The sequence below is a fragment of the Poromitra crassiceps genome, assembly GCF_964638095.1.
Source record: "Poromitra crassiceps genome assembly, chromosome: 18".
Taxonomy (NCBI): Eukaryota; Metazoa; Chordata; class Actinopteri; order Beryciformes; family Melamphaidae; genus Poromitra; species Poromitra crassiceps.
Window position 1 is genome coordinate 30,452,869 of NC_139636.1, and position 13,447 is coordinate 30,466,315.

At 45.8% G+C, this 13,447-nt stretch overlaps 1 protein-coding gene across 1 annotated transcript in view; it reads left to right on the plus strand.

The window, feature by feature from the left end:
* Positions 1-13,428, plus strand: part of fanca (FA complementation group A) — a 35,781-nt gene extending 22,353 nt beyond the window's left edge. Inside the window, exons 25-42 of the mRNA XM_083654821.1 lie at positions 1,505-1,692; positions 2,424-2,520; positions 2,601-2,810; positions 2,959-3,032; positions 3,222-3,350; positions 4,729-4,810; positions 4,969-5,129; positions 5,664-5,769; positions 6,952-7,011; positions 7,106-7,210; positions 9,154-9,269; positions 9,873-10,083; positions 10,293-10,355; positions 10,736-10,832; positions 11,400-11,475; positions 11,640-11,793; positions 11,887-11,985; positions 13,288-13,428. Of these exons, the coding sequence (XP_083510947.1) occupies positions 1,505-1,692; positions 2,424-2,520; positions 2,601-2,810; positions 2,959-3,032; positions 3,222-3,350; positions 4,729-4,810; positions 4,969-5,129; positions 5,664-5,769; positions 6,952-7,011; positions 7,106-7,210; positions 9,154-9,269; positions 9,873-10,083; positions 10,293-10,355; positions 10,736-10,832; positions 11,400-11,475; positions 11,640-11,793; positions 11,887-11,985; positions 13,288-13,386 (2,127 nt within the window). The 3' untranslated portion in view covers positions 13,387-13,428. The remainder of the gene's footprint in view (positions 1-1,504; positions 1,693-2,423; positions 2,521-2,600; positions 2,811-2,958; positions 3,033-3,221; positions 3,351-4,728; positions 4,811-4,968; positions 5,130-5,663; positions 5,770-6,951; positions 7,012-7,105; positions 7,211-9,153; positions 9,270-9,872; positions 10,084-10,292; positions 10,356-10,735; positions 10,833-11,399; positions 11,476-11,639; positions 11,794-11,886; positions 11,986-13,287) is intronic.
* The last annotated feature ends 19 nt before the right edge of the window (positions 13,429-13,447 follow it).

Sequence of the window (13,447 nt, forward strand, 5' to 3'; positions counted from 1 at the left end):
CCTGGGTTGAAATGACATGAGATAACATTTTATTCATTTTCATTTGTAAATTGAGTCATTGCAGCAACAGATGAGATGATACAGCAAATAAATACAATTAGGATTTACATATTTATAGAGAAAACTTGGGGTATTATAACACACTTTACAGTTAAAACACTTTGTAATGTGTAAAAATATATGAATTATATAGGGTGTGAAAAATATCAGACTCACTTTTCAGGCAAGTCAGCCCACAGCATGGGCCAGATGGTGGCGCTATGACAAGCAACTTTACATTTTGACCAATAACCTCTGGACTGTGTGTTTTTAACGCCATTTCTTTTTTCACATCTCCTCCTCCGAGGCCGTTCATCTGATTCACACAACATTTCTTGTGCACAATCCTGGACCATCCTCTTTTACAGTTGTGTAAAGGTTATTGTTGATAGGCCAAATGGTTTGGTTTATCAACCAATCAACTTTGAATGAAACACGCCCAAAGACTAAATTGGCCATCACTCATTAATGTCAAATCAAGCCCAAATTTGAGTGTTGCTTGACCACGCCCACACAAATGTATTTTGAGTTCTACCACTACGGGACGTCCAAGGAGATGCTTGCAATTTGGTCATTATTGATGAAAGTGGGCGTAACTTATTGCATAATAATAACCAAATCTTCATAAAGTCAAAACCTGAAAAATTAATCAAAACTCAGCTGTATGTCCAAGAGAGCTGACATTTTCAGGACCTGTCGGCTGGAGTAAGATCAGTCTTTCATACCTACTGAAGTTGTCCCACTCTGTTCATAGCAAAAACTCACTGTGATCATCACAGCATTGTCCGCCTAAACTGTACGTTTTTGAAATCGTCATTCCTTAATCAGTAAACAGCCAAAAATCTCATGTTTAAACCTGGGTGCATAGGTTAGATTAGATTAGATTAGATTAGGTAGATAGATTGAAATGTGCAGCTGCAAATAGTTTAATACATTGAGTTGACAATTTGATCTGTTTCATCAATGATTTGATGGTCTGTAAAGTCATGTTTCAATGGATTAAAGCAGGACACTAATACAGTTCTATTCTTTCTGAGGCTTTCAGTATGTGTTGGACTCTCACCTGACAGACTTGATGTTGCTCCTCTGAGCAGCACAGTGGAAGTTGGCAGAGGGGTTATGAAAAGCAAAGCATCACTAAATGGTGCAGAAGACTGGTTGACTTGAGTTAGTTTCTCCTGAAGAAAAGCTTCTCAAGAGTTTTGTTCAGTATCTACAGCATCCACCTTTCTTTCTTGTTTCCTTTCTCCCTCCTTTCTTCTCCTCCATTCTACCCCTCATCATCCCATCATCTCTGATGTTCTCCATGTCATTCATCTAAATAAATACACTCTGGTTGTGCTGGGCAGCTTCCAGGTATGAATGTGTGTGAATGTGAACAGGGCGAGGGCACTCTCAGTGAGACTCTCCTAAATACAGGTTAAAAAGAAATCCACTAGTTTAACAGCCCTCCTGTTGTCCAAAGGGGTCATCGCTGAGCTCCGCCCACGTACTCGGTCTGGCAGCGTTTCTGGTCCACCTCCACGCCTCCAACTCCCAGAGTCCTTTGGTGCAGACGGTCCTTGCCCGGCTGCCCAGGCCAGTGCCCGTGGCAGAGGCTCTGTGCTCAGCTCTGGTCTGCAGCACGCACACCAACATGCTCTTCTGTGTGAGGTAAGCTCTGGTCTGCAGCACACACACCAACATGCTCTTCTGTGTGAGGTAAGCTCTGGTCTGCAGCACACACACACACACACACACACGCACGCACGCACACACACACTCATAGAAAGATGATCAGTGAGAGACTACCTGATGATCAACTGCTGCTTCATCCAGGGTGCATTGTTTTGTTTTGTTTTGTTTTGTTTTGCTCATATTTTGTATAGAATATAGAAACAAGACAAACAGGCTCAGACACAGAAACATTGTTGATAAATGAGGGCCCTGGTTTCCACTACAACACAAGCCATGGTGTCGCACGCTATTTTTCTTAAATGATCCATGCTCATTCATTTTCTGACTAGTCGCTACTACGAGACACGTTTTTCACCAAGTCAAATAATATATATAGCTTTTCACCAAGTGTTTTAAAAGTGTCTCGGGTGCTATTGTGGCAAACAAACAGTAGCTGAGTCATTGAAGGAATAACTGGAATATTTTAGAACACGTTAAGAATATGAATATGCTCATCATGGTAGCATGAAGGTATGAAGGACCCATAGAGAAGGGTAACGTCTCTATGCTGTGATCAGTATTAGCGTCATTAGGATGTTGTTGCTGTTGTCATCAGAATGTGATCGTGTGGGATCATGTGATCGTGTGTGATCATGTGACCGTGTGTGATCATGTGACCGTGTGGGATCATGTGATCGTGTGTGATTCTTCTTCTTGTTGCTGGCCAGGCTGTGTTTGGCGGCTGTGTGCTACGGGATCTGCAGAGGCGACTCGTTGCCTCCACAGCAGCAGCAGGACTACATACCAAACAGCCTCTATAAGAAGGTATGGCTTTCTACTCTACATGACCATTCTTCTTATAAGCTCCTTTTCTGGTTTATTATTCATAACTGTGTCTATTCCAGCTTCTCTACCTCATCCCAAGACTGCTGCCTGAAGCCAGAAGGACTCCTCTCACCGGCGAGGGTGCCGAGGAACAATATGAGGAGGTGGAGGAGGATCACTCTGGACTGTGGCAGAGCACCACGGACCCTGACACCACCTGGAGGAAGTCTGCCTGGCATCTGTGGAGGCACGCCGCTTTCCGTCGACTCGTACAGATCCCACAATACCAGGTATGATCCAATATGACCCAATCACTGGGTCATGGATTAAGCTTTGCCTTTAAAAGAAATGACTTTCTTCTACAAAATGGTCTCCAGCTTCATGGAGCATCGGAGAACAATCGTGCAGCTTTTCATGCCTCATTTGTTGTTTGTGAAGTTGCTTTTCTCAGAATGGCTGCTCACTGAGCTCAGAGTGCAGAGACATGAAGACACCCTGCCTGACCCAGACAGGTAAGCAACAATCACACACACACACACTGCATATTCATTTGATTGTGCTATGTCTAAAGTGTGTGTGTGTGTGTGTGTGTGTGTGTGTGTGTGTGTGTGTGTGTGTGTGTGTGTGTGTGTGTGTGTGTGTGTGTGCGTGCGCGCGCGTGTGTGTGTGTGTGTGTGTGTGTGTGTGTGTGTGTGTTGTAGGCAGGAGTACCAGCAGTGGGCCTGCCTGGAGCTCTACCTGCCGTGTCCTGTGGAGCAGGGAGGCTGTGGAGGTGACATGAGGAGTCTCTGCATTCATATCCTCAATGCTGTCATGGACCAGCAGTCAAGGTTGGTAGAATTCAATGGGAAAAGTCTTGTATATAATTCAATGGGAAAAGTCTTGTATATAATATGAGTAGGTACTTACCTATAGTAACTTATATGAGTAGGTGAGCCTTTTCTCAACACTAACACTTATATAAAGTCTTGTATATGAGTAGGTGAGCCTTTTCTCAACACTCACACTTATATAAAGTCTTGTATATGCTTACGCTAGACCTAGGGGAGCACCCCAGGACCAGGCTTGCTGCCTTGTTTTGTGCTACTTGTAACTTCCCAAGTAGACCCTTATGCCTACCCCACACTACAGGATAATTTGCAAGATTATGGCCAAGATTCCCCCCTCCCGATTTTCTCGGGGGTGCTCCCGATTTGAAGCGCGTCGGGCAGATAATCTTCCCAAATGATCCTGTAGTGTGTGGGGTTCAAAGATTCACAATCGGGAAGACTGCCTCTTCCCGATTGTGAATCGGGAAGACTGCCTCTTCCCGATTGTGAATCGGGCATATCTAACATGTTAGATATTTACAACCCGACAGGCGATTGCATCTTGAGCAGAGAGCCAGTAGTAGCTGCGTTTCCATTACAGTTTTTCGCAAAATAATCTGGTCCGCGTCCGCTCGCAGCCCCGCACAGAAACAAAGAACGAGGAAATTGTCATCGAGGTGAAATACCCGTGCGTCTTTGAACGGGACGGAAAACTAAATGCTATACTGCAAAGCATGTAGCCTACAACAAGCGCTTAGGTCTCAGCTTCCCGCATCGGCGAGTGTCCGCACGGAAAAGTGAGTCAAATCAGCAGACGCGCCCCTCCACAAGACACCTGTGCAGACGGTTTTCGCCTGGCCGTGCACAGTAGGCCTACACCCCGAATGGACGCGGCTGTCCGCGCAAATATTAGTTAAACAAATCCTTTCAGTGCAAATGCATTATAAAAACAAAAAATAAAATTTGTTTAGAAAACGAAATGACACTACTACACCCGGTGCGCACACTGAATAGGCATTTTAAAAGTTAACTCGAGCCCTGCTTCCAAGGTGAATCTTCGGCATAATCTTCTAGTGTGTGGGGTTGCGTTTGAACAGACGCGATTGTGTGTGTGTCCCAAGATTGAAATGTTAAAAAATCGGCTCTCTCTGTCCTGTAGTGTGTGGGCTCTCAAGATTTTTATAATCTTCAAGGATTTGAAAATCCTGTAGTGTGGGGTAGGCATTAGACGCAGATGACCCTACCACAGAGCGATTGCTAGCTAGAGAGCAATTGTCCGCGTTACCAAGCAAGCTAACGTTATCTAACATTAGCCATCTTACACACAGACAATGTCAATGCCATTTGTTCCTTCCATTAATATACTATAACCACAGTGTTGTATATTTTCTGTTAACAGTTTCCAGAGTCGGGAAAATCTGTATCAGAGTGGAGTGTCACAAACAGGCACCTGTCTTCCAGACATCCTATCCAGATTACAGGTGTGTGTGTGTGTGTGTGTGTGTGTGTGTGTGTGTGTGTGTGTGTGTGTGTGTGTGTGTGTGTGTGTGTGTGTGTGTGTGTGTGTGTGTGTGTGTGTGTGTGTGTGTGTGTGTGTGTGTGTGTGTGTGTGTGTGATAGTAACACTGTCTGTGTGCAGGAGCTGGTGTATGAGATGGAAGTGAGCAGTCACTCAGACGATGTGTGTGACTTCCTGTTTGAGCTGGCGTCCCAAAGGTGCTCCTCCTCTTCTGTGACCTCACCTTCACTGAACATCAGCGGGGAGCTCCGCCTGCAGCGCGCACTGCACACATGGAACAGGTACACACACTGAAACACACACTGAGCCTGCACATCGTCTGTGGTGTCACCCGTGGAGCTGCTGAAACCTTTTCCTGTGTGTATCAAGGTTCAGACATACAGACACCACTTAAAGCCCCTCCAGTCCGTTTGGTCATTTTGAAGCTATTTCATGTGTAGCCGTGTTTTTTCCTGCTCTGCTAATTAGCCAAAGTGTTCACCACTGTATTCTGTTGACAAATAACCTTATTCTGGGCTCAAACTCTTAAATTGTCCATGGGGGGGGGGGACCCCAGTCGTTTCAAAGCCGGTTTTGCTCAGGGGGCAGGATGGCAGTTGGGTAGAAGATGTCCCTGTGACGGGAGGTTCTGGTACTGCCAGATAGTCTTCTGCCATGATGAGGGAGGGCCCTGAAGAGTTTACTGTATGTCCTGGATGCGTGGGGTCGGACATAATTTAATAACATAATTGTGTGTGTGTGTGTGTGTGTGTGTGTGTGTGTGTGTGTGTGTGTGTGTGTGTGTGTGTGTGTGTGTGTGTGTGTGTGACATACAGAGTATTGCTGGCCCTCCCAGCAGTGTCGTTTGTTAAGGTAAAGCATGAAGGAGGGAGGGTGACTCTGGACTGTCACAAGCTGATAGAACATGTCAACCAGCATCAGGTGAGCAGATCATCTTCTTTCTGGCTGTTGATGTTGCTGCTCTAATCCAGAATTCCCCCTTCAGGGATAAATAAAGTACTCTATCTATCTATCTATGCGTGGCAGCGTTACACCGCCACCTAGCGGCCTGACATGCGCACTACAGCGTTCTCAGTCACTTTTGCGCACCGTGTGCAGTGCACGTGATTCGTTATCATACAACCGTGTGTAAAAACGCCGAACCAAAGTTCAGAACACAACGGCAGTTTGCCATTTGATGTAGGGAGCGTTGCCGTGTAAACATGGCCTGAGTCAAATCTGTTGAAAAACAGATGAAACTCATCGGCCTTGGCTCCTCCCCCCTCTGCAGACTGGCCTTGGCTCCTCCCCCCTCTGCAGACTGGCCTTGGCTCCTCCCCCCTCTGCAGACTGGCCTTGGCTCCTCCCCCCTCTGCAGACTGGCCTTGGCTCGGCCCCCCTCTGCAGACTGGCCTTGGCTCCTCCCCCCTCTGCAGACTGGCCTTGGCTCCTCCCCCCTCTGCAGACTGGCCTTGGCTCGGTCCCCCTCTGCAGACTGGCCTTGGCTCCTCCCCCCTCTGCAGACTGGCCTTGGCTCCTCCCCCCTCTGCAGACTGGCCTTGGCTCCTCCCCCCTCTGCAGACTGGCCTTGGCTCGGCCCCCCTCTGCAGACTGGCCTTGGCTCCTCCCCCCTCTGCAGACTGGCCTTGGCTCCTCCCCCCTCTGCAGACTGGCCTTGGCTCCTCCCCCCTCTGCAGACTGGCTGGCTGTGTTGTAGCCTGTGATGGTTGTCATGCCAGCCCACACCTCACGCGTGCTGCTCTGCTGTAGTTTGTCCTCCCATTTTCCTCCTGTATAAAACCTGTTAGTTCTCATCATACACATTCTCAGTGTTGTAACAGTAATTGAGCTTGATCCATGTCTCAAACTATGGTGTGTTGGGTCCTTGAATTTGAGGCAATTAGGCTGGAATGTCCTTGAAAAGTCCTTGAATCTGATGTTTATGAAGATGTGGGAAGCCTGCATTTACTCAACTCCATGCCGACATAGATGGCTTGTGTGGTGTTGATCTACACAACATCTCCTCACTGTTTAACCTGTAGAATGCCTGTGTCTGTCTGTCTGTCTGTCTCTCTGTCTGTCTGTGTCTGTCTGTCTGTCTGTATTTCTTTCTTTGTGCATCAGAGGAAGGCGTGTTCTCCGGCTGGCTTGCTGCCCTACCATGTGACGGCACACTTCCTGAGGGTGAGAAGAACTGCATTTCTGAAATCTAAAGACAAACATGTTTTCCTGCTGTTTGAGCTCTCGTGAGATTAGACTGCGTCTCGTCCTCCCTCAGGGTGTGCTGAGTGCCAGTGTGCGGTGTGGACACCCGTCCCAAGAATTCAACCAGGCCTGGTCTCAGATCAGTCTCCGCTGTCCTCTACTCCTGGTCTCCACTGTGGTAGTGCCGCTTCTTCCTATAGCTAATGAAATGAATGTAGCTTTAGTGCTGCTTCTTCCTATAGCTAATGAAATGAATGTAGCTTTCCTTGCTGATCTTAAAGCGAGAGACACAGCAGGGAAAAAAAACATCATTTTTCATGCATTGGTCAATTTTGAGATTTTGGGCTATTTTGCTACCAGTCTTTCAGACCAGTTGAAAGAAAACTTTCAAAATACATGTTTGGATGTTTATTTGACTACACGTTGTCTCTGTTGTGTCAGTAGATTTCTAACCTTGTATGCAGCAGTACCGCGACCGCTGTCCCATATCAGAAACCTCATAATATAATAATCATATGAGGTATCATTGTAATTTAAAGCTCTCTGTCTCCTGCACAATGTTATCAGATCCAAATATGGTTATTTTCTTTGTATCGGGAACCAATGAGCAACCAACCAAGCTAAACATGAAATCTCATTGGCTGGTGCCAATTCCTGACAACGTGATCTTCGAAGGCCGTTTTCTCCTCATAGGCGGAGCCAGAACTTCACTAGCGCTTACATACACAAAACCTTCCACTTTTATGTTTTTACAGAGGGCTTTGTTCATATATCAACTGATTTATATAACATTTTATTCCTAAAAACATGGCAAAAATGTTCTGGTTCAAAAACTGTTCTGGAAATGTATGCAAATTAGTCCTTGTTCAATTCCTCATTTGCATATTTAAAGAAAACTTGTAAATACAAAGAATATTTGTCTTAATGTAAGTAATCAACTGGGGACGTTTCTTAAGCTATTTTCTAAACATGCAGTGAACTCCTGATCATAACCAGACCCACCGCCTCTTCCGGGTATGACGTCATCGTCTACCCTACAAGAGTCCCGTATCCGTACATAGACTTGCCTGCGACTCTCTCTCTCTAAGCTGTCTAAATCAGTGATACGCACGTAGTGTCATGGAAACATTTCAAAGCCACCTACTAGAGCAGCAGGGTTCATTGCTTCTCGACGGAGGCGTTTGAAAGCTCGATGCTGCTCATAAATGCCTCTTTTTATCAGAATTCTGTGCTGGTGACATTATTTTTTCTGGGTTAGAGCTCGCAGCCGTCACAGCGCTCAACAGCGCCACTCTGGTCGAAAGCTCTGTAAAAAGAAAACGTTCCCCACAGACATTTCGTAAAATGCTTATAGAAATAGTTTTACTTGGTCAAACCAAACGATTCAGCTATATTTAGAAACAGGAGAACATTCATAGAACATTCCACTCGACCAAAACGATAAAAAAAATAGCGGATTAAAAAAACTACTTTTTTTTGTTGTTGGTCTGAGTGAAATGTTATATGGTCTCCTGATTCTAAATATAGCCGAATCGCTTGGTGTGACCAAGTAAAACTATTTCTAAAACTATAGCATTTTACCGGTACTTAATGCTATGGGAATTTGGGAAAATATATATTTTTTTTTTCTTGGTGCGCATGCTGAAGTAGGAAGTGAACTGATGTCGACTCTATGGCCTCCTTGACGCTAGGGTTTGACTGGTCAAAGGTCAAAGGTAGTTTTATTGTCCCCGCAGGGAAATTGGTTTGCAGACGGGAAATATAAAATACACACATAGTGCAGCACAAGCACTAAAAACAGGCACAAAAAAATGCTCACATAAGACAACAAGTACTAAAAACAAACAAACACTTAATCATGGTTTCTTTGTTTTTGATGCCAAATACCATTACTGATAGTATGACAGTGAGATTTGAATTGGTTGAAGAGACTTAGTGTAACGCATTGAAGCTCGCCATGGCTGTCACTAATTGTAACTTATGTCCAGTGTGTCTGTTTCATGATTTTAGTCATGCTTACTGTGTGTGTGTGTGTGTGTGTGTGTGTGTGTGTGTGTGTGTGTGTGTGTGTGTGTGTGTGTGTGTGTGTGTGTGTGTGTGTGCGTGCGTGCGTGTGTGTAGCACTGGTGGGAGCGTGCTTCTCCCATGCTGTCATCATTGTGGCGTCGCCTGTGTGATGGAGATGCTCTCCCCAAGCAGCTGCAGCTCCTCACTGACTGTCAGCACTGGTCCTGCAGGTCAAAGCATGTCAACCACATACTGATGCATTTAAAGGGACAGTTCACCCTCAAATCAAAAAGACATAGTTTTCCTCTCACCTGTAGTGTTATTTATCCATCCTGATCCTTTCCGTGTGAGTTGTCGAGTTTTGGACGTATCTGACGTAGAGATGTTTGCCTACAACAACAACATGTGGCCCTTTTGCCTTTATTAGACAGGACAGTAGGCAGACGAGAGAGGGGGGAGACATGCGGCGATACAATGGAACTGGATGGCACTCGGCTTGTGGTGCTCAAAGCGCCAAAAAATAAATTTGAAGATTACAACAGCAATGTCTCTTTCCAGAAATCATGACCCGGTTACTGTGAGCAGTTTCATGTAGGAACTATTTTCTTTCAACCGAACTACACCTGCAAGCTAGCTGCTGACAGCTGCTAAGCTCGACCGAACTACACCCGCTAGCTGCTATTTCCTTTCGATTGAACTACACCTGCTAGCTAGCAGCAGCCAGTGGAAAGGTCGTTCCGTGTGTATATTTTTGATTTTGGGGTGAGCTGTAAAAAGCTGTGGAAGTGGGATCTAAAACTAAGCTAAAACATGTTATTTTGTCGCCTCCACAGCTCAGGGAAGGAGGGCGTGTCCTCAGGGAAGGAGGGCGTGTCCTCAGGGAAGAAGGGCGTGTCGTCCACAGTGCCTGCAGCTCCTCCCCTGCTGCTGGCTGCCAGCCTGCACCGGGCCTGGGGAGAGGGCGCAGGGCGGCGCGGGGACGACAAGGCTTTCACAAACACCCTGGAGATGCTGGGAGCAGAGAAGGAGAGGCAGAGCCAACAGGTGAGAGCTTCTGCACAACTTTCTCAAACTAATGATGTGAAACCAAGGGAGTATCAGGAGGGAGTAGAAATATCTGACAGTCCTGGAGGAAATGTTGGTCAGTCCAAGACCTGCTGGGATTCAAGAGGACAGACTTAACAGATTCCTGTCATGATCTGCTGCTGTAACCTTTGACCTCACATCTGACCACTGTGTTTTCCACCTTCCAGGTGCTCGTTTCTCTACTTTTCCTTTGTGTCAATGACCTTATCTGGACCTTCCTGTGTCCTCAGGTAATGTACACACACACACACACACACACACACACACACACACACACACACACACACACACACACACACACACACACACACACACACACACACACACACACACACACACAAACACACAAACACACACACAACCAATGTTCTCAACAATAGTGTCATATGCTACTCCTACTTACCCTAATGTGTCAACATTAATATGATAATGGTGTATTGATGTTAAAGTGCAGCAGCTTTCAAACCAAACACCTTTCATCACATAGCATTGATGATAAATACATAAAAATATAACACTGATAGTGTGATGGCAAGTTGACCAGCCTCACCTACAGTATATATTGAATGGAGGGGCTCACTGTTGTGTTTTGTCTGTGATGTTTGTTTAGGAGGAGAAGAGCCGTCAGAGAGCCAGGGTGTTGTGCACAGACGTCCTGGCTGCGCTGGTGGACTCTTCTGAATGGCTGCTCATCTTTAAGCCAAACGGTAGAGTGCAATGTTCCTAAAAACCTTGGTTTGCTCTACATGCTCTGAGTCAAAACATCAACTGATTCATGACACCAGCTGCTAGTGTACCGGTACATCTTTTTGGCCAGCGCACAGCGCGGCCCTATATCTGGCTATGTCCACCCCGATTCAGTCGCCGATTTGGTCACGGATTTAGGGTCCACTTTTGTTGAGTGATGTCTTCTTAGACGCCAATCCGAGGAAGCCTTTCAGCCTTTGGGTGGGACCACTGGTGCGACGCTGTGGTACTGTGGTACCAAACAGAAAGAAATACGGACTGGAGCAAGGACATGTTGTTCGTTTTTGTGTGTTCCGAAAATTTTTAATTGCAAAATAATTATATATATTAAAAAAAAAAGTTTTTAACCATTTTATTTCATGGTACACGACATGAATTTACATGTATGGGGGAATTGAAACAAACAAATAGTGGGCTAGTTGTAAGTGGTGGGATTGCTGGACATTGATACTTACCAGCCTGGTAAGTATTTGATGTGTATATCTTTTGCATTGTTAAATGTGCTGTATCTTTACCTCCCGCACTAGAACAAGGTCAACACCAGTCGGTTACCATGGTGACACGAGATGAGTGCACTAGGCTGATGCCATTGGCCTTCTACAGGTGAGTTTTTCAACAAGTTTATTGGGGGAAAATACTAACCTGTAATATAGTTTTTCATTCCAATACCAATGTAACCTAAATACTTTATAAATTGTTATTGCACTTATGCTTTGTCATTTTTGTATGATCAATTATTGGAAAAATGGTGTTTACTGTGTGTGTAGCCTGTTGCTGCCGCAGAGTGCTGAGCTGCTCGCCCGGGCCGTCCGGTGTCCAGGCTTCCTCCATACTGCGGTCCTCTGCTACATCAGTTTGCTCCACCTCTTCCTGGATGGGGACACGCCTAAAGCCAGCTGGGAACCGCCCCTCGCTGACCAGGTCACTGAGCCTCGGGTGTCTTGTTCATAATACCAGAGGAATGGTCTCCACGCTTTACATGGCTGAATTCAAACGTATTATTTGTACGGTCAGGCGGAGCCGTCCCAGACCTTGAGCCGAGCCCAGCAGTTTCTTCTTAGGACCATCTCTCAGACCTCCTCGACTGCTCTCTCCTCCAGCCAGCTCAGACAGGTAACCAGTACACACCCACACACTCCACTGTCGAGGAGACCCAGACCTGAGACCCGTGCAGTTTCTGCTCCACATTTTATTATGGTTAATCGGGTGCGGGCTGGGTCCCATTTGTATGGTTCCGGGTCTGTTTATCATTATGTGTAACTACACTTGTCAGGTCCAGACTATAATAATCTAGCAGCTACATAGTGACAGCATTCATCACCTCTGAGTTACATATTGACTATAATCTAGCAGCTACATAGCCTCCAATACCACATTCATGTGCTCCTCGGATATCTCGGATTTACCGTATTTACGTGTGGTGAGCACATGAACGGCCCTTCAATGTTGTATTTACAAGTGGGAATTTCGGAGATTTCGATGCTACACGAGTTTCCCACGTTGTGATGTTGCACGAGGAGTCGGGACTACAACAATGGCGGGAAGTATGGAGTCCGTGGCCAATTGACTGTAAATAGTGATCTATTTTGATATTCTGTTCATAGTTATCACTTATTTTTAGTAGTTGCACATTATGGCCTATGTCGCTACTAGTGTCCTCTAGTAAGAGAGTGGCATCAGCGGAGGACCAAAATGCGAGACTCATTAGCCAATGAACAGCCAGGAATGGGTATCGCGCTACTTTTGCATGCTAAAATAAAGCTGATAATGTACAATTTGATTCAAGGGATGAAAAACCCTTTCAAAGTACAACACAAACTGTCTATTTTGCTGCAACTCGACAGTGCTGCTTTTTTACTCAAGAGTTCCACTTTCTACTTCCTGGGAAAAAAAACTGGTCCATTGGAGTGAATGGAGATGTCGGAACTCTTCTATTATACGGCTCTGGTAGCTACCATAATGATACTCCATACATCACCCCTGGTAAATCCCATAATGTCAGAGGAGCACCTGAATGCAGCATAAGTGACAGCATTCATCACCTCAGTTACATATAGTCAGGTCCAATCGGATCCAGGAACAAATTTCCCAGGTCGGTCATTTTGACCCCATGAAGACCTCGGGGCCTCTTATATCTTACGCACAAGTGCAAGTGTCATCTCCCTTTTTTCTTTGAATGGCACCTGGGTCACTGAAACATGTCCTTTGATGTTCTGTTCTGACCCAGTGCTAATTAAAATATTTTTTTTTATAGTTTTGAGTGCTAGAAACTTGCAGAGATGAGGCTTCCCGTTGCACTTGTGTGTCAGATATGGCTCCTCTACTCCACTGACTACATGTACATTCATTCCCTAAATTGTCTGCATGAAGTCAGAGCTCCGTAACATCACATCTCCTCTCCGTGTCCTGGTGTAGCTGGAGTCGGGGTGTGCAGAGCTGGACCCCGAGGTGGCAGCAGCCCTCTCCCTACACCTCGGCCCCGACAGCCTCAGTCAGGAGATGGACTTCCTCTGAGCAGAACATCTACAAAGATGAGGGGAACATTTGGACGGAGGCTTGTTGCAAACCTCTTACT